Source organism: Xyrauchen texanus, chromosome 1 (genome assembly GCF_025860055.1).
Source record: "Xyrauchen texanus isolate HMW12.3.18 chromosome 1, RBS_HiC_50CHRs, whole genome shotgun sequence".
Classification (NCBI taxonomy): Eukaryota; Metazoa; Chordata; class Actinopteri; order Cypriniformes; family Catostomidae; genus Xyrauchen; species Xyrauchen texanus.
Window position 1 is genome coordinate 23382885 of NC_068276.1, and position 22022 is coordinate 23404906.

Below are 22022 nucleotides of genomic sequence, written 5' to 3' on the forward strand. Positions count from 1 at the left end.
CTTACAGCACCCCCATATCTAAATCTAAAAAGGTGTTGACAAAAGAAACAACGGCTTGGACCACTGAAGGATCAACTCTTACAATTGGGCAGCCAACAGATAAATCCACTTCGGTAGGAGAGACAATGTCAGCCACCATTTCGAGTACAAGCCCAGACACAACGACTAGTACAACTGATAAACCTTTGAGCACATCTTCTCAGGAAACAAGTGCAACATCAGGGACAATTTCATCAGAGTGGACAATTATTACGGAAATGTTTCCTTCAACTGCAATGTCAGAATCCCTAACAACAAGTGCAACCATTGGATCAACTTCCACCAAAGATTTGACATTCACAACGGGTGGTACTACTGATAAGACCTCCTCAGCAGTAGAGACTACGACAGTGCTCACTTCAAACAAGAGTCCTGATACAACAGCTAGCATGGCTGACACAACGGAAATAACCACAGCAGAGACGACAACGGAGAAACTTGAGACAAGCATGACAACATCAATGCAAACCACTTACACTGCATCTGTTGCTGAATCTAATGAGGGGTTGACCTCAGGCACAGCAGGTTGGACCTCCGTAGAATCAACCTTTACAAGTGTTGGGCCAGGTGAAACATCCACTCCAGAGAAGTCAACAACAACAACAGACATGAGTTCAATAGCATCCACTCAAGCAACTTACAGTACCCCCATTTCTAAATCTACAAAGGGGTTGACCACAGAAACAACAGCTTGGACCTCTGAAGGATCAACTCTTACAACTGAGCAGTCAACAGATAAATCCACTTCGGTAGGAGAGACAATAACAGCCACCATTTCGAGTACAAGCCCAGACACAACGACTAGTACAACTGATAGACCTTTGAGCACATCTTCTCAGGAAACAAGTGCAACATCAGAGACAAGTTCATCAGAGTGGACAACTATTACGGAAATGGTTCCATCAACTACAATGTTAGAATCTCTAACAACAAGTGCAACCATTGGATCATCTTCCACCAAAGATTTGACATTCACTACTGGTGGTACAACTGATAAGACCTCCTCAGCAGAAGAGACTACGACAGTGCTCACTTCTAACAAGAGTCCTGACACAACAGCTAGCATGGCTGACACAACGGAAATAACCACAGCAGAGACTAAAACTAGGAAAATTGAGACAAGCATGACAACATCAACGCAAACCACTTATACTGCATCTGTTGCTAAATCTACTGAGGGGATGACCTCAGGCAAAACAGCTTGGACCTCCATAGAATCAACCTTTACAAGTGTTGGGCCAGGTGAAACATCCACTCCAGAGAAGTCAACAACAACAACAGACATTAGTTCAATAGCATCCACTCAAGCAACTTACAGTACCCCCATTTCTAAATCTACAAAGGGGTTGACCACAGAAACAACAGCTTGGACCACTGAAGGATCAACTCTTACAACTGAGCAGCCAACAGATAAATCCACTTCGGTAGGAGAGACAATAACACCCACCATTTCGAGTATAAGCTCAGACACAACGACTAGCACAACTGATAAACCTTTTAACACATCTTCTCAGGAAACAAGTGCAACATCAGAGACAAGTTCATCAGAGTGGACAACTATTACAGAAATGGTTCCTTCAACTGCAATGTCAGAATCCCTAACAACAAGTGCAACCATCGGATCATCTTCCACCAAAGATTTGACATTCACAACTGGTGGTACTACAGATAAGACCTACTCAGCAGCAGAGACTACGACAGTGCTCACTTCAAACATGAGTCCTGACACAACAGCTAGCATGGCTGACACAACAGAAATAACTACAGCAGAGAGGACAACTGAGAAACTTGAGACAAGCTTGACAACAACAACGCAAACCACTTACACTGCCTCTGTTTATGGATCTACTGAGGGGTTGAACTCAGGCACAACAGCTTGGATCTCCGTAGAATCAACCTTTACAAGTATTGGGCCAGTTGAAACATCCACTCCAGAGAAGTCAACAACAACAACAGAGATGAGTTCAATAGCATCCACTCAAGCAACTTACAGTACCCCCATTTCTAAATCTACAAAGGGGTTGACCACAGAAACAACAGCTTGGACCACTGAAGGATCCACTCTTACAACTGAGCAGCCAACAGATAAATCCACTTCGGTAGGAGAGACAATAACACCCACCATTTCGAGTACAAGCCCAGACACAACGACTAGTACAACTGATAGACCTTTTAGCACATCTTCTCAGGAAACAAGTGCAACATCAGAGACAAGTTCATCAGAGTGGACAACTATTACGGAAATGGTTCCATCAACTGCAATGTTAGAATCCCTAAAAACAAGTGCAACCATTGGATCATCTTCCACCAAAGATTTGACATTCACAACTGGTGGTACTACTGATAAGACCTCCTCAGCAGTAGAGACTACGACAGTGCTCACTTCAAACATGAGTCCTGACACAACAGCTAGCATGGCTGACACAACGGAAATAACTACAGCAGAGAGGACGACTGAGAAACTTGAGACAAGCTTGACAACAAAAACGCAAACCACTTACACTGCCTCTGTTTCTGGATCTACTGAGGGGTTGACCTCAGGCACAACAGCTTGGACCGCCGTAGAATCAACCTTTACAAGTATTGGGCCAGTTGAAACATCCACTCCAGAGAAGTCAACAACAACAACAGAGATGAGTTCAATAGCATCCACTCAAGTAACTTACAGTACCCCCATTTCTAAATCTACAAAGGGGTTGACCACAGAAACAACAGCTTGGACCACTGAAGGATCCACTCTTACAACTGAGCAGCCAACAGATAAATCCACTTCGGTAGGAGAGACAATAACACCCACCATTTCGAGTACAAGCCCAGACACAACGACTAGCACAACTGATAGACCTTTTAGCACATCTTCTCAGGAAACAAGTGCAACATCAGAGACAAGTTCATCAGAGTGGACTACTATTACGGAAATGGTTCCATCAACTGCAATGTTAGACTCCCTAACAACAAGTGCAAACATTGGATCATCTTCCACCAAAGATTTGACATTCACAACTGGTGGTACTACTGATATGACCTACTCAGCAGCAGAGACTACGACAGTGCTCACTTCAAATATGAGTCCTGACACAACAGCTAGCATGGCTGACACAACGGAAATAACTACAGCAGAGAGGACGACTGAGAAACTTGAGACAAGCTTGACAACAAAAACGCAAACCACTTACACTGCCTCTGTTTCTGGATCTACTGAGGGGTTGAACTCAGGCACAACAGCTTGGACCGCCGTAGAATCAACCTTTACAAGTATTGGGCCAGTTGAAACATCCACTCCAGAGAAGTCAACAACAACAACAGAGATGAGTTCAATAGCATCCACTCAAGTAACTTACAGTACCCCCATTTCTAAATCTACAAAGGGGTTGACCACAGAAACAACAGCTTGGACCACTGAAGGATCCACTCTTACAACTGAGCAGCCAACAGATAAATCCACTTCGGTAGGAGAGACAATAACTCCCACCATTTCGAGTACAAGCCCAGACACAATGACTAGTACAACTGATAGAACTTTTAGTACATCTTCTCAGGAAACAAGTGCAACATCAGAGACAAGTTCATCAGAGTGGACAACTATTACGGAAATGGTTCCATCAACAGCAATGTTAGAATCCCTAACAACAAGTGCAACCATTGGATCATCTTCCACCAAAGATTTGACATTCACAACTGGTGGTACTACTGATAAGACCTCCTCAGCAGAAGACACTACGACAGTGCTCACTTCAAACATGAGTCCTGACACAACAGCTAGCATGGCTGACACAACAGAAATAACTACAGCAGAGAGGACAACTGAGAAACTTGAGACAAGCTTGACAACAACAACGCAAACCACTTACACTGCCTCTGTTTCTGGATCTACTGAGGGGTTGACCTCAGGCACAACAGCTTGGACCGCCATAGAATCAACCTTTACAAGTATTGGGCCAGTTGAAACATCCACTCCAGAGAAGTCAACAACAACAACAGAGATGAGTTCAATAGCATCCACTCAAGTAACTTACAGTACCCCCATTTCTAAATCTACAAAGGGGTTGACCACAGAAACAACAGCTTGGACCACTGAAGGATCAACTCTTACAACTGAGCAGCCAACAGATAAATCCACTTTGGTAGGACAGACAATAACAGCCACTATTTCGAGTACAAGCCCAGACACAACGACTAGTACAACTGATAGACCTTTGAGCACATCTTCTCAGGAAACAAGTGCAACATCAGAGACAAGTTCATCAGAGTGGACAACTATTACAGAAATGGTTCCTTCAACTGCAATGTCAGAATCCCTAACAACAAGTGCAACCATCGGATCTTCTTCCACCAAAGATTTGACATTCACAACTGGTGGTACTACTGATAAGACCTCCTCAGCAGAAGACACTACGACAGTGCTCACTTCAAACATGAGTCCTGACACAACAGCTAGCATGGCTGACACAACGGAAATAACTACAGCAGAGAGGACAACTGAGAAACTTGAGACAAGCTTGACAACAACAACGCAAACCACTTACACTGCCTCTGTTTCTGGATCTACTGAGGGGTTGACCTCAGGCACAACAGCTTGGACCGCCATAGAATCAACCTTTACAAGTATTGGGCCAGTTGAAACATTCACTCCAGAGAAGTCAACAACAACAACAGATATGAGTTCAATAGCATCCACTCAAGCAACTTACAGTACCCCCATTTCTAAATCTACAAAGGGGTTGACAACAGAAACAGCAGCTTGGACCACTGAAGGATCCACTATTACAGCTGAGCAGCCAACAGATAATTACACTTCGGTAGGAGAGACAATAACTCCCACCATTTCGAGTACAAGCCCAGACACAACGATTAGTACAACTGATAGAACTTTTAGCACATCTTCTCAGGAAACAAGTTCAACATCAGAGACAAGTTCATCAGAGTGGACAACTATTACGGAAATGGTTCCATCAACTGCAATGTTAGAATCCCTAAAAACAAGTGCAACCATTGGATCATCTTCCACCAAAGATTTGACATTCACAACTGGTGGTACTACTGATAAGACCTCCTCAGCAGAAGACACTACGACAGTGCTCACTTCAAACATGAGTCCTGACACAACAGCTAGCATGGCTGACACAACAGAAATAACTACAGCAGAGAGGACAACTGAGAAACTTGAGACAAGCTTGACAACAACAACGCAAACCACTTACACTGCCTCTGTTTCTGGATCTACTGAGAGGTTGAACTCAGGCACAACAGCTTGGACCTCCGTAGAATCAACCTTTACAAGTATTGGGCCAGTTGAAACATCCACTCCAGAGAAGTCAACAACAACAACAGAGATGAGTTCAATAGCATCCACTCAAGCAACTTACAGTACCCCCATTTCTAAATCTACAAAGGGGTTGACAACAGAAACAGCAGCTTGGACCACTGAAGGATCCACTATTACAGCTGAGCAGCCAACAGATAATTACACTTCGGTAGGAGAGACAATAACACCCACCATTTCGAGTACAAGCCCAGACACAACGACTAGTACAACTGATAGAACTTTTAGCACATCTTCTCAGGAAACAAGTGCAACATCAGAGACAAGTTCATCAGAGTGGACAACTATTACGGAAATGGTTCCATCAACTGCAATTTTAGAATCCCTAAAAACAAGTGCAACCATTGGATCATCTTCCACAAAAGATTTGACATTCACAACTGGTGGTACTACTGATATGACCTACTCAGCAGCAGAGACTACGACAGTGCTCACTTCAAACATGAGACCTGACACAGCAGCTAGCATGGCTGACACAACGGAAATAACTACAGCAGAGAGGACAACTGAGAAACTTGAGACAAGCTTGACAACAACAACGCAAACCACTTACACTGCCTCTGTTTCTGGATCTACTGAGAGGTTGAACTCAGGCACAACAGCTTGGACCTCCGTAGAATCAACCTTTACAAGTATTGGGCCAGTTGAAACATCCACTCCAGAGAAGTCAACAACAACAACAGAGATGAGTTCAATAGCATCCACTCAAGCAACTTACAGTACCCCCATTTCTAAATCTACAAAGGGGTTGACCACAGAAACAGCAGCTTGGACCACTGAAGGATCCACTCTTACAACTGAGCAGCCAACAGATAAATCCACTTTGGTAGGAGAGACAATAACACCCACCATTTCGAGTACAAGTCCAGACACAACGACTGGTACAACTGATATAACTTTTAGCACATCTTCTCAGGAAACAAGTGCAACATCAGAGACAAGTTCATCAGAGTGGACAACTATTACGGAAATGGTTCCATCAACTGCAATTTTAGAATCCCTAAAAACAAGTGCAACCATTGGATCATCTTCCACAAAAGATTTGACATTCACAACTGGTGGTACTACTGATATGACCTACTCAGCAGCAGAGACTACGACAGTGCTCACTTCAAACATGAGACCTGACACAACAGCTAGCATGGCTGACACAACGGAAATAACTACAGCAGAGAGGACAACTGAGAAACTTGAGACAAGCTTGACAACAACAACGCAAACCACTTACACTGCCTCTGTTTCTGGATCTACTGAGGGGTTGAACTCAGGCACAACAGCTTGGACCTCCATAGAATCAACCTTTACAAGTATTGGGCCAGTTGAAACATCCACTCCAGAGAAGTCAACAACAACAACAGATATGAGTTCAATAGCATCCACTCAAGCAACTTACAGTACCCCCATTTCTAAATCTACAAAGGGGTTGACCACAGAAACAGCAGCTTGGACCACTGAAGGATCCACTCTTACAACTGAGCAGCCAACAGATAAATCCACTTTGGTAGGAGAGACAATAACACCCACCATTTCGAGTACAAGTCCAGACACAACGACTGGTACAACTGATATAACTTTTAGCACATCTTCTCAGGAAACAAGTGCAACATCAGAGACAAGTTCATCAGAGTGGACAACTATTACGGAAATGGTTCCATCAACTGCAATGTTAGAATCCCTAAAAACAAGTGCAACCATTGGATCATCTTCCACCAAAGATTTGACATTCACAACTGGTGGTACTACTGATATGACCTACTCAGCAGCAGAGACTACGACAGTGCTCACTTCAAACAAGAGTCCTGACACAACAGCTAGCATGGCTGACACAACAGATATAACTACAGCAGAGAGGACAACTGAGAAACTTGAGACAAGCTTGACAACAACAACACAAACCACTTACACTGCCTCTGTTTCTGGATCTACTGAGGGGTTGAACTCAGGCACAACAGCTTGGACCTCCGTAGAATCAACCTTTACAAGTATTGGGCCAGTTGAAACATCCACTCCAGAGAAGTCAACAACAACAACAGATATGAGTTCAATAGCATCCACTCAAGCAACTTACAGTACCCCCATTTCTAAATCTACAAAGGGATTGACCACAGAAACAGCAGCTTGGACCACTGAAGGATCCACTCTTACAACTGAGCAGCCAACAGATAAATCCACTTCGGTAGGAGAGACAATAACATCCACCATTTCGAGTACAAGCCCAGACACAACGACTGGTACAACTGATAGAACTTTTAGCACATCTTCTCAGGAAACAAGTGCAACATCAGAGACAAGTTCATCAGAGTGGACAACTATTAAGGAAATGGTTCCATCAACTGCAATGTTAGAATCCCTAAGAACAAGTGCAACCATTGGATCATCTTCCACCAAAGATTTGACATTCACAACTGGTGGTACTACTGATAAGACCTCCTCAGCAGTAGAGACTACGACAGTGCTCACTTCAAACAGGAGTCCTGACACAACAGCTAGCATGGCTGACACAACAGATATAACTACAGCAGAGAGGACAACTGAGAAACTTGAGACAAGCTTGACAACAACAACGCAAACCACTTACACTGCCTCTGTTTCTGGATCTACTGAGGGGTTGAACTCAGGCACAACAGCTTGGACCTCCGTAGAATCAACCTTTACAAGTATTGGGCCAGTTGAAACATCCACTCCAGAGAAGTCAACAACAACAACAGAGATGAGTTCAATAGCATCCACTCAAGCAACTTACAGTACCCCCATTTCTAAATCTACAAAGGGGTTGACCACAGAAACAACAGCTTGGACCACTGAAGGATCCACTCTTACAACTGAGCAGCCAACAGATAAATCCACTTCGGTAGGAGAGACAATAACACCCACCATTTCGAGTACAAGCCCAGACACAACAATTAGCACAACTGATAGACCTTTTAGCACATCTTCTCAGGAAACAAGTGCAACATCAGAGACAAGTTCATCAGAGTGGACAACTATTACGGAAATGGTTCAATCAACTGCAATGTTAGAATCCCTAACAACAAGTGCAACCATTGGATCATCTTCCACCAAAGATTTGACATTCACAACTGGTGGTACTACTGATATGACCTACTCAGCAGCAGAGACTACGACAGTGCTCACTTCAAACATGAGTCCTGACACAACAACTAGCATGGCTGACACAACGGAAATAACTACAGCAGAGAGGACAACTGAGAAACTTGAGACAAGCTTGACAACAACAACGCAAACCACTTACACTGCCTCTGTTTCTGGATCTACTGAGGGGTTGAACTCAGGCACAACAGCTTGGACCTCCGTAGAATCAACCTTTACAAGTATTGGGCCAGTTGAAACATCCACTCCAGAGAAGTCAACAACAACAACAGAGATGAGTTCAATAGAATCCACTCAAGCAACTTACAGTACCCCCATTTCTAAATCTACAAAGGGGTTGACCACAGAAACAACAGCTTGGATCACTGAAGGATCCACTCTTACAACTGAGCAGCCAACAGATAAATCCACTTTGGTAGGAGAGACAATAACTCAAACCATTTCGAGTACAAGCCCAGACACCATGACTAGTACAACTGATAGAACTTTTAGCACATCTTCTCAGGAAACAAGTGCAACATCAGAGACAAGTTCATCAGAGTGGACAACTATTACGGAAATGGTTCCATCAACTGCAATGTTAGAATCCCTAAGAACAAGTGCAACCATTGGATCATCTTCCACCAAAGATTTGACATTCACAACTGGTGGTACTACTGATATGACTTACTCAGCAGCAGAGACTACGACAGTGCTCACTTCAAACAAGAGTCCTGACACAACAGCTAGCATGGCTGACACAACAGAAATAACTACAGCAGAGAGGACAACTGAGAAACTTGAGACAAGCTTGACAACAACAACGCAAACCACTTACACTGCCTCTGTTTCTGGATCTACTGAGGGGTTGAACTCAGGCACAACAGCTTGGACCTCCGTAGAATCAACCTTTACAAGTATTGGGCCAGTTGAAACATCCACTCCAGAGAAGTCAACAACAACAACAGAGATGAGTTCAATAGCATCCACTCAAGCAACTTACAGTACCCCCATTTCTAAATCTACAAAGGGGTTGACCACAGAAACAACAGCTTGGACCACTGAAGGATCCACTCTTACAACTGAGCAGCCAACAGATAAATCCACTTCGGTAGGAGAGACAATAACACCCACCATTTCGAGTACAAGCCCAGACACAACGACTAGTACAACTGATAGAACTTTTAGCACATCTTCTCAGGAAACAAGTGCAACATCAGAGACAAGTTCATCAGAGTGGACAACTATTACGGAAATGGTTCCATCAACTGCAATGTTAGAATCCCTAACAACAAGTGCAACCATTGGATCATCTTCCACCAAAGATTTGACATTCACAACTGGTGGTACTACTGATAAGACCTCCTCAGCAGTAGAGACTATGACAGTGCTCACTTCAAACATGAGTCCTGACACAACAGCTAGCATGGCTGACACAACAGAAATAACTACAGCAGAGAGGACAACTGAGAAACTTGAGACAAGCTTGACAACAACAACGCAAACCACTTACACTGCCTCTGTTTCTGGATCTACTGAGGGGTTGAACTCAGGCACAACAGCTTGGACCTCCGTAGAATCAACCTTTACAAGTATTGGGCCAGTTGAAACATCCACTCCAGAGAAGTCAACAACAACAACAGAGATGAGTTCAATAGCATCCACTCAAGCAACTTACAGTACCCCCATTTCTAAATCTACAAAGGGGTTGACCACAGAAACAACAGCTTGGACCACTGAAGGATCAACTCTTACAACTGAGCAGCCAACAGATAAATCCACTTCGGTAGGAGAGACAATAACACCCATCATTTCGAGTACAAGCCCAGACACAACAACTAGTACAACTGATAGACCTTTTAGCACATCTTCTCAGGAAACAAGTGCAACTTCAGAGACAAGTTCATCAGAGTGGACAACTATTACAGAAATGGTTTCATCAACTTCAGTGTTAGAATCCCTAACAACAAGTGCAACCATTGGATCATCTTCCACCAAAGATTTGACATTCACAACTGGTGGTACTACTGATAAGACCTACTCAGCAGCAGAGACTACGACAGTGCTCACTTCATATATGAGTCCTGACACAACAGCTAGCATGGTTGACACAACGGAAATAACTACAGCAGAGAGGACAACTGAGAAACTTGAGACAAGCTTGACAACAACAATGCAAACCACTTACACTGCCTCTGTTTCTGGATCTACTGAGGGGTTGAACTCAGGCACAACAGCTTGGACCTCCGTAGAATCAACCTTTACAAGTATTGGGCCAGTTGAAACATCCACTCCAGAGAAGTCAACAACAACAACAGAGATGAGTTCAATAGCATCCACTCAAGCAACTTACAGTACCCCCATTTCTAAATCTACAAAGGGGTTGACCACAGAAACAGCAGCTTGGACCACTGAAGGATCCACTTTTACAACTGAGCAGCCAACAGATAAATCCACTTCGGTAGGACAGACAATAACACCCACCATTTCGAGTACAAGCCCAGACACAATGACTGGTACAACTGATAGAACTTTTAGCACATCTTCTCAGGAAACAAGTGCAACATCAGAGACAAGTTCATCAGAGTGGACAACTATTACGGAAATGGTTCCATCAACTGCAATGTTAGAATCCCTAAAAACAAGTGCAACCATTGGATCATCTTCCACCAAAGATTTGACATTCACAACTGGTGGTACTACTGATAAGACCTCCTCAGCAGTAGAGACTACGACAGTGCTCACTTCAAACATGAGTCCTGACACAACAGCTAGCATGGCTGACACAACAGAAATAACTACAGCAGAGAGGACAACTGAGAAACTTGAGACAGGTTTGACAACAACAACGCAAACAACTTACACTGCCTCTGTTGCTGGATCTACTGAGGGGTTGACCTCAGGCACAACAGCTTGGACCGCCATAGAATCAACCTTTACAAGTATTGGGCCAGTTGAAACATCCACTCCAGAGAAGTCAACAACAACAACAACAGATATGAGTTCAATAGCATCCACTCAAGCAACTTTCAGTACCCCCATTTCTAAATCTACAAAGGGGTTGAACACAGAAACAACAGCTTGGACCACTGAAGGATCAACTCTTACAACTGAGCAGCCAACAGATAAATCCACTTCGGTAGGAGAGACAATAACACCCATCATTTCGAGTACAAGCCCAGACACAATGACTAGTACAACTGATAGACCTTTTAGCAAATCTTCTCAGGAAACAAGTGCAACTTCAGAGACAAGTTCATCAGAGTGGACAACTATTACAGAAATGGTTTCATCAACTGCAGTGTTAGAATCCCTAACAACAAGTGCAACCATTGGATCATCTTCCACCAAAGATTTGACATTCACAACTGGTGGTACTACTGATAAGACCTCCTCAGCAGTAGAGACTACGACAGTGCTCACTTCAAACATGAGTCCTGACACAACAGCTAGCATGGCTGACACAACGGAAATAACTACAGCAGAGAGGACAACTGAGAAACTTGAGACAGGCTTGACAACAACAACGCAAACCACTTACACTGCCTCTGTTTCTGGATCTACTGAGGGGTTGAACTCAGGCACAACAGCTTGGACCTCCGTAGAATCAACCTTTACAAGTATTGGGCCAGTTGAAACATCCACTCCAGAGAAGTCAACAACAACAACAGGTATGAGTTCAATAGCATCCACTCAATCAACTTACAGTACCCCCATTTCTAAATCTACAAAGGGGTTGACCACAGAAACAACAGCTTGGACCACTGAAGGATCAACTCTTACAACTGAGCAGCCAACAGATAAATCCACTTCGGTAGGACAGACAATAACACCCACCATTTCGAGTACAAGCCCAGACACAATGACTGGTACAACTGATAGAACTTTTAGCACATCTTCTCAGGAAACAAGTGCAACATCAGAGACAAGTTCATCAGAGTGGACAACTATTACGGAAATGGTTCCATCAACTGCAATGTTAGAATCCCTAAAAACAAGTGCAACCATTGGATCATCTTCCACCAAAGATTTGACATTCACAACTGGTGGTACTACTGATAAGACCTCCTCAGCAGTAGAGACTACGACAGTGCTCACTTCAAACATGAGTCCTGACACAACAGCTAGCATGGCTGACACAACAGAAATAACTACAGCAGAGAGGACAACTGAGAAACTTGAGACAGGTTTGACAACAACAACGCAAACAACTTACACTGCCTCTGTTGCTGGATCTACTGAGGGGTTGACCTCAGGCACAACAGCTTGGACCGCCATAGAATCAACCTTTACAAGTATTGGGCCAGTTGAAACATCCACTCCAGAGAAGTCAACAACAACAACAACAGATATGAGTTCAATAGCATCCACTCAAGCAACTTTCAGTACCCCCATTTCTAAATCTACAAAGGGGTTGAACACAGAAACAACAGCTTGGACCACTGAAGGATCAACTCTTACAACTGAGCAGCCAACAGATAAATCCACTTCGGTAGGACAGACAATAACAGCCACTATTTCGAGTACAAGCCCAGACACAACGACTAGTACAACTGATAGAACTTTGAGCACATCTTCTCAGGAAACAAGTGCAACATCAGAGACAAGTTCATCAGAGTGGACAACTATTACAGAAATGGTTCCTTCAACTGCAATGTCAGAATCCCTAACAACAAGTGCAAACATTGGATCATCTTCCACCAAAGATTTGACATTCACAACTGGTGGTACTACTGATAAGACCTCCTCAGCAGTAGAGACTACGACAGTGCTCACTTCAAACATGAGTCCTGACACAACAGCTAGCATGGCTGACACAACAGAAATAACTACAGCAGAGAGGACAACTGAGAAACTTCAGACAAGCTTGACAACAACATCGCAAACCACTTACACTGCCTCTGTTTCTGGATCTACTGAGGGGTTGAACTCAGGCACAACAGCTTGGACCTCCGTAGAATCAACCTTTACAAGTATTGGGCCAGTTGAAACATCCACTCCAGAGAAGTCAACAACAACAACAGAGATGAGTTCAATAGCATCCACTCAAGCAACTTACAGTACCCCCATTTCTAAATCTACAAAGGGGTTGACCACAGAAACAACAGCTTGGACCACTGAAGGATCAACTCTTACAACTGAGCAGCCAACAGATAAATCCACTTCGGTGGGAGAGACAATAACACCCATCATTTCGAGTACAAGCCCAGACACAATGACTAGTACAACTGATAGACCTTTTAGCACATCTTCTCAGGAAACAAGTGCAACTTCAGAGACAAGTTCATCAGAGTGGACAACTATTACGGAAATGGTTTCATCAACTGCAATGTTAGAATCCCTAACAACAAGTGCAACCATTGGATCATCTTCCACCAAAGATTTGACATTCACAACTGGTGGTACTACTGATAAGACCTCCTCAGCAGTAGAGACTACGACAGTGCTCACTTCAAACATGAGTCCTGACACAACAGCTAGCATGGCTGACACAACAGAAATAACTACAGCAGAGAGGACAACTGAGAAACTTGATACAGGTTTGACAACAACAACGCAAACAACTTACACTGCCTCTGTTGCTGGATCTACTGAGGGGTTGACCTCAGGCACAACAGCTTGGACTGCCATAGAATCAACCTTTACAAGTATTGGGCCAGTTGAAACATCCACTCCAGAGAAGTCAACAACAACAACAGATATGAGTTCAATAGCATCCACTCAAGCAACTTACAGTACCCCCATTTCTAAATCTACAAAGGGGTTGACCACAGAAACAACAGCTTGGACCATTGAAGGATCAACTCTTACAACTGAGCAGCCAACAGATAAATCCACTTCGGTAGGAGAGACAATAACTCCCATCATTTCGAGTACAAGCCCAGACACAACGACTAGTACAACTGATAGACCTTTTAGCACATCTTCTCAGGAAACAAGTGCAACTTCAGAGACAAGTTCATCGGAGTGGACAACTATTACGGAAATGGTTTCATCAACTGCAATGTTAGAATCCCTAACAACAAGTGCAACCATTGGATCATCTTCCACCAAAGATTTGACATTCACAACTGGTGGTACTACTGATAAGACCTCGTCAGCAGTAGAGACTACGACAGTGCTCACTTCAAACATGAGTCCTGACACAACAGCTAGCATGGCTGACACAACGGATATAACTACAGCAGAGAGGACAACTGAGAAACTTGAGACAAGCTTGACAACAACAACGCAAACCACTTACACTGCCTCTGTTGCTGGATCTACCGAGGGGTTGAACTCAGGCACAACAGCTTGGACCTCCGTAGAATCAACCTTTACAAGTATTGGGCCAGTTGAAACATCCACTCCAGAGAAGTCAACAACAACAACAGATATGAGTTCAATAGCATCCACTCAAGCAAGTTACAGTACCCCCATTTCTAAATCTACAAAGGGGTTGACCACAGAAACAACAGCTTGGACCACTGAAGGATCAACTCTTACAACTGAGCAGCCAACAGATAAATCCACTTCGGTAGGAGAGACAATAAAACCCACCATTTCGAGTACAAGCCCAGACACAACGATTGGTACAACTGATAGAACTTTTAGCACATCTTCTCAGGAAACAAGTGCAACATCAGAGACAAGTTCATCAGAGTGGACAACTATTACGGAAATGGTTCCATCAACTGCAATGTTAGAATCCCTAAAAACAAGTGCAACCATTGGATCATCTTCCACCAAAGATTTGACATTCACAACTGGTGGTACTACTGATAAGACCTCCTCAGCAGTAGAGACTACGACAGTGCTCACTTCAAACATGAGTCCTGACACAACAGCTAGCATGGCTGACACAACGGAAATAACTACAGCAGAGAGGACAACTGAGAAACTTGAGACAAGCTTGACAACAACAACGCAAGCCACTTACACTGCCTCTGTTTCTGGATCTACTGAGGGGTTGAACTCAGGCACAACAGCTTGGACCTCCGTAGAATCAACCTTTACAAGTATTGGGCCAGTTGAAACATCCACTCCAGAGAAGTCAACAACAACAACAGAGATGAGTTCAATAGCATCCACTCAAGCAACTTACAGTACCCCCATTTCTAAATCTACAAAGGGGTTGACCACAGAAACAACAGCTTGGACCACTGAAGGATCAACTCTTACAACTGAGCAGCCAACAGATAAATCCACTTCGGTAGGAGAGACAATAACACCCATCATTTCGAGTACAAGCCCAGACACAATGACTAGTACAACTGATAGACCTTTTGGCACATCTTCTCAGGAAACAAGTGCAACTTCAGAGACAAGTTCATCAGAGTGGACAACTATTATGGAAATGGTTTCATCAACTGCAATGTTAGAATCCCTAACAACAAGTGCAACCATTGGATCATCTTCCACCAAAGATTTGACATTCACAACTGGTGGTACTACTGATAAGACCTCGTCAGCAGTAGAGACTACGACAGTGCTCACTTCAAACATGAGTCCTGACACAACAGCTAGCATGGCTGACACAACAGAAATAACTACAGCAGAGAGGACAACTGAGAAACTTGATACAGGTTTGACAACAACAACGCAAACAACTTACACTGCCTCTGTTGCTGGATCTACTGAGGGGTTGACCACAGGCACAACAGCTTGGACTGCCATAGAATCAACCTTTACAAGTATTGGGCCAGTTGAAACATCCACTCCAGAGAAGTCAACAACAACAACAGAGATGAGTTCAATAGCATCCACTCAAGCAACTTACAGTACCCCCATTTCTAAATCTACAAAGGGGTTGACCACAGAAACAACAGCTTGGACCATTGAAGGATCAACTCTTACAACTGAGCAGCCAACAGATAAATCCACTTCGGTAGGAGAGACAATAACTCCCATCATTTCGAGTACAAGCCCAGACACAACGACTAGTACAACTGATAGACCTTTTAGCACATCTTCTCAGGAAACAAGTGCAACTTCAGAGACAAGTTCATCGGAGTGGACAACTATTACGGAAATGGTTTCATCAACTGCAATGTTAGAATCCCTAACAACAAGTGCAACCATTGGATCATCTTCCACCAAAGATTTGACATTCACAACTGGTGGTACTACTGATAAGACCTCGTCAGCAGTAGAGACTACGACAGTGCTCACTTCAAACATGAGTCCTGACACAACAGCTAGCATGGCTGACACAACAGAAATAACTACAGCAGAGAGGACAACTGAGAAACTTGAGACAGGTTTGACAACAACAACGCAAACAACTTACACTGTCTCTGTTGCTGGATCTACTGAGGGGTTGACCTCAGGCACAACAGCTTGGACCGCCATAGAATCAACCTTTACAAGTATTGGGCCAGTTGAAACATCCACTCCAGAGAAGTCAACAACAACAACAGAGATGAGTTCAATAGCATCCACTCAAGCAACTTTCAGTACCCCCATTTCTAAATCTACAAAGGGGTTGAACACAGAAACAACAGCTTGGACCACTGAAGGATCAACTCTTACAACTGAGCAGCCAACAGATAAATCCACTTCGGTAGGAGAGACAATAACACCCATCATTTCGAGTACAAGCCCAGACACAATGACTAGTACAACTGATAGACCTTTTAGCAAATCTTCTCAGGAAACAAGTGCAACTTCAGAGACAAGTTCATCAGAGTGGACAACTATTACGGAAATGGTTTCATCAACTGCAATGTTAGAATCCCTAACAACAAGTGCAACCATTGGATCATCTTCCACCAAAGATTTGACATTCACAACTGGTGGTACTACTGATAAGACCTCCTCAGCAGTAGAGACTACGACAGTGCTCACTTCAAACATGAGTCCTGACACAACAGCTAGCATGGCTGACACAACAGAAATAACTACAGCAGAGAGGACAACTGAGAAACTTCAGACAAGCTTGACAACAACATCGCAAACCACTTACACTGCCTCTGTTTCTGGATCTACTGAGGGGTTGAACTCAGGCACAACAGCTTGGACTGCCATAGAATCAACCTTTACAAGTATTGGGCCAGTTGAAACATCCACTCCAGAGAAGTCAACAACAACAACAGATATGAGTTCAATAGCATCCACTCAAGCAACTTACAGTACCCCCATTTCTAAATATACAAAGGGGTTGACCACAGAAACAACAGCTTGGACCATTGAAGGATCAACTCTTACAACTGAGCAGCCAACAGATAAATCCACTTCGGTAGGAGAGACAATAACTCCCATCATTTCGAGTACAAGCACAGACACAACGACTAGTACAACTGATAGACATTTTAGCACATCTTCTCAGGAAACAAGTGCAACTTCAGAGACAAGTTCATCGGAGTGGACAACTATTACGGAAATGGTTTCATCAACTGCAATGTTAGAATCCCTAACAACAAGTGCAACCATTGGATCATCTTCCACCAAAGATTTGCCATTCACAACTGTTGGTACTACTGATAAGACCTCCTCAGCAGTAGAGACTACGACAGTGCTCACTTCAAACATGAGTCCTGACACAACAGCTAGCATGGCTGACACAACAGAAATAACTACAGCAGAGAGGACTACTGAGAAACTTGAGACAGGTTTGACAACAACAACGCAAACAACTTACACTGCCTCTGTTGCTGGATCTACTGAGGGGTTGAACTCAGGCACAACAGCTTGGACCTCCGTAGAATCAACCTTTGCAAGTATTGGGCCAGTTGAAACATCCACTCCAGAGAAGTCAACAACAACAACAGAGGTGAGTTCAATAGCATCCACTCAAGCAACTTACAGTACCACCATTTCTAAATCTACAAAGGGGTTGACCACAGAAACAACAGCTTGGACCACTGAAGGATCAACTCTTACAACTGAGCAGCCAACAGATAAATCCACTTCGGTAGGAGAGACAATAACACCCATCATTTCGAGTACAAGCCCAGACACAATGACTAGTACAACTGATAGACCTTTTAGCAAATCTTCTCAGGAAACAAGTGCAACATCAGAGACAAGTTCATCAGAGTGGACAACTATTACGGAAATGGTTCCATCAACTGCAATGTTAGAATCCCTAACAACAAGTGCAACCATTGGATCATCTTCCACCAAAGATTTGACATTCACAACTGGTGGTACTACTGATAAGACCTCCTCAGCAGTAGAGACTACGACAGTGCTCACTTCAAACATGAGTCCTGACACAACAGCTAGCATGGCTGACACAACAGAAATAACTACAGCAGAGAGGACAACTGAGAAACTTGAGACAGGCTTGACAACAACAACGCAAACAACTTACACTGCCTCTGTTGCTGGATCTACTGAGGGGTTGAACTCAGGCACAACAGCTTGGACCTCCATAGAATCAACCTTTACAAGTATTGGGCCAGTTGAAACATCCACTCCAGAGAAGTCAACAACAACAACAACAGATATGAGTTCAATAGCATCCACTCAAGCAACTTTCAGTACCCCCATTTCTAAATCTACAAAGGGGTTGACCACAGAAACAACAGCTTGGACCACTGAAGGATCCACTCTTACAACTGAGCAGCCAACAGATAAATCCACTTCGGTAGGACAGACAATAACAGCCACTATTTCGAGTACAAGCCCAGACACAACGACTAGTACAACTGATAGAACTTTGAGCACATCTTCTCAGGAAACAAGTGCAACATCAGAGACAAGTTCATCAGAGTGGACAACTATTACAGAAATGGTTCCTTCAACTGCAATGTCAGAATCCCTAACAACAAGTGCAAACATTGGATCATCTTCCACCAAAGATTTGACATTCACAACTGGTGGTACTACTGATAAGACCTCCTCAGCAGTAGAGACTACGACAGTGCTCACTTCAAACATGAGTCCTGACACAACAGCTAGCATGGCTGACACAACAGAAATAACTACAGCAGAGAGGACAACTGAGAAACTTGAGACAAGCTTGACAACAACATACGCAAACCACTTACACTGCCTCTGTTTCTGGATCTACTGAGGGGTTGAACTCAGGCACAACAGCTTGGACCTCCGTAGAATCAACCTTTACAAGTATTGGGCCAGTTGAAACATCCACTCCAGAGAAGTCAACAACAACAACAGAGATGAGTTCAATAGCATCCACTCAAGCAACTTACAGTACCCCCATTTCTAAATCTACAAAGGGGTTGACCACAGAAACAACAGCTTGGACCACTGAAGGATCAACTCTTACAACTGAGCAGCCAACAGATAAATCCACTTCGGTAGGAGAGACAATAACACCCACCATTTCGAGTACAAGCCCAGACACAATGACTAGTACAACTGATAGACCTTTTAGCACATCTTCTCAGGAAACAAGTGCAACATCAGAGACAAGTTCATCAGAGTGGACAACTATTACGGAAATGGTTTCATCAACTGCAATGTTAGAATCCCTAACAACAAGTGCAACCATTGGATCATCTTCCACCAAAGATTTGACATTCACAACTGGTGGTACTACTGATAAGACCTCGTCAGCAGTAGAGACTACGACAGTGCTCACTTCAAACATGAGTCCTGACACAACAGCTAGCATGGCTGACACAACAGAAATAACTACAGCAGAGAGGACAACTGAGAAACTTGAGACAGGTTTGACAACAACAACGCAAACAACTTACACTGCCTCTGTTGCTGGATCTACTGAGGGGTTGACCTCAGGCACAACAGCTTGGACCTGCCATAGAATCAACCTTTACAAGTATTGGGCCAGTTGAAACATCCACTCCAGAGAAGTCAACAACAACAACAGAGTATGAGTTCAATAGCATCCACTCAAGCAACTTACAGTACCACCATTTCTAAATCTACAAAGGGGTTGACCACAGAAACAACAGCTTGGACCACTGAAGGATCAACTCTTACAACTGAGCAGCCAACAGATAAATCCACTTCGGTAGGAGAGACAATAACACCCACCATTTCGAGTACAAGCCCAGACACAACAATTAGCACAACTGATAGACCTTTTAGCACATCTTCTCAGGAAACAAGTGCAACATCAGAGACAAGTTCATCAGAGTGGACAACTATTACGGAAATGGTTCCATCAACTGCAATGTTAGAATCCCTAACAACAAGTGCAACCATTGGATCATCTTCCACCAAAGATTTGACATTCACAACTGGTGGTACTACTGATAAGACCTCCTCAGCAGTAGAGACTACGACAGTGCTCACTTCAAACATGAGTCCTGACACAACAGCTAGCATGGCTGACACAACAGAAATAACTACAGCAGAGAGGACAACTGAGAAACTTGAGACAGGTTTGACAACAACAACGCAAACAACTTACACTGCCTCTGTTGCTGGATCTACTGAGGGGTTGACCTCAGGCACAACAGCTTGGACCTCCGTAGAATCAACCTTTACAAGTATTGGGCCAGTTGAAACATCCACTCCAGAGAAGTCAACAACAACAACAGATATGAGTTCAATAGCATCCACTCAAGCAACTTTCAGTACCCCCATTTCTAAATCTACAAAGGGGTTGAACACAGAAACAACAGCTTGGACCACTGAAGGATCAACTCTTACAACTGAGCAGCTAACAGATAAATCCACTTCGGTAGGACAGACAATAACAGCCACTATTTCGAGTACAAGCCCAGACACAACGACTAGTACAACTGATAGAACTTTGAGCACATCTTCTCAGGAAACAAGTGCAACATCAGAGACAAGTTCATCAGAGTGGACAACTATTACAGAAATGGTTCCTTCAACTGCAATGTCAGAATCCCTAACAACAAGTGCAAACATTGGATCATCTTCCACCAAAGATTTGACATTCACAACTGGTGGTACTACTGATAAGACCTCCTCAGCAGTAGAGACTACGACAGTGCTCACTTCAAACATGAGTCCTGACACAACAGCTAGCATGGCTGACACAACAGAAATAACTACAGCAGAGAGGACAACTGAGAAACTTGAGACAAGCTTGACAACAACATCGCAAACCACTTACACTGCCTCTGTTTCTGGATCTACTGAGGGGTTGAACTCAGGCACAACAGCTTGGACCTCCGTAGAATCAACCTTTACAAGTATTGGGCCAGTTGAAACATCCACTCCAGAGAAGTCAACAACAACAACAGAGATGAGTTCAATAGCATCCACTCAAGAAACTTACAGCACCCCCATTTCTAAATCTACAAAGGGGTTGACCACAGAAACAACAGCTTGGACCATTGAAGGATCAACTCTTACAACTGAGCAGCCAACAGATAAATCCACTTCGGTGGGAGAGACAATAACACCCATCATTTCGAGTACAAGCCCAGACACAATGACTAGTACAACTGATAGACCTTTTGGCACATCTTCTCAGGAAACAAGTGCAACTTCAGAGACAAGTTCATCGGAGTGGACAACTATTACGGAAATGGTTTCATCAACTGCAATGTTAGAATCCCTAACAACAAGTGCAACCATTGGATCATCTTCCACCAAAGATTTGACATTCACAACTGGTGGTACTACTGATAAGACCTCCTCAGCAGTAGAGACTACGACAGTGCTCACTTCAAACATGAGT

The 22022-nt window shown here is 43.6% G+C and overlaps 1 protein-coding gene across 1 annotated transcript in view; it reads left to right on the forward strand.

The window, feature by feature from the left end:
• Nucleotides 1-19451, forward strand: part of LOC127645203 (mucin-17-like) — a 20544-nt gene extending 1093 nt beyond the window's left edge. Inside the window, exon 1 of the mRNA XM_052128747.1 lies at nucleotides 1-19451. This exon is cut by the window's left edge and continues 1093 nt beyond it. Coding sequence (XP_051984707.1) covers nucleotides 1-19451 — 19451 coding nt within the window.
• The last annotated feature ends 2571 nt before the right edge of the window (nucleotides 19452-22022 follow it).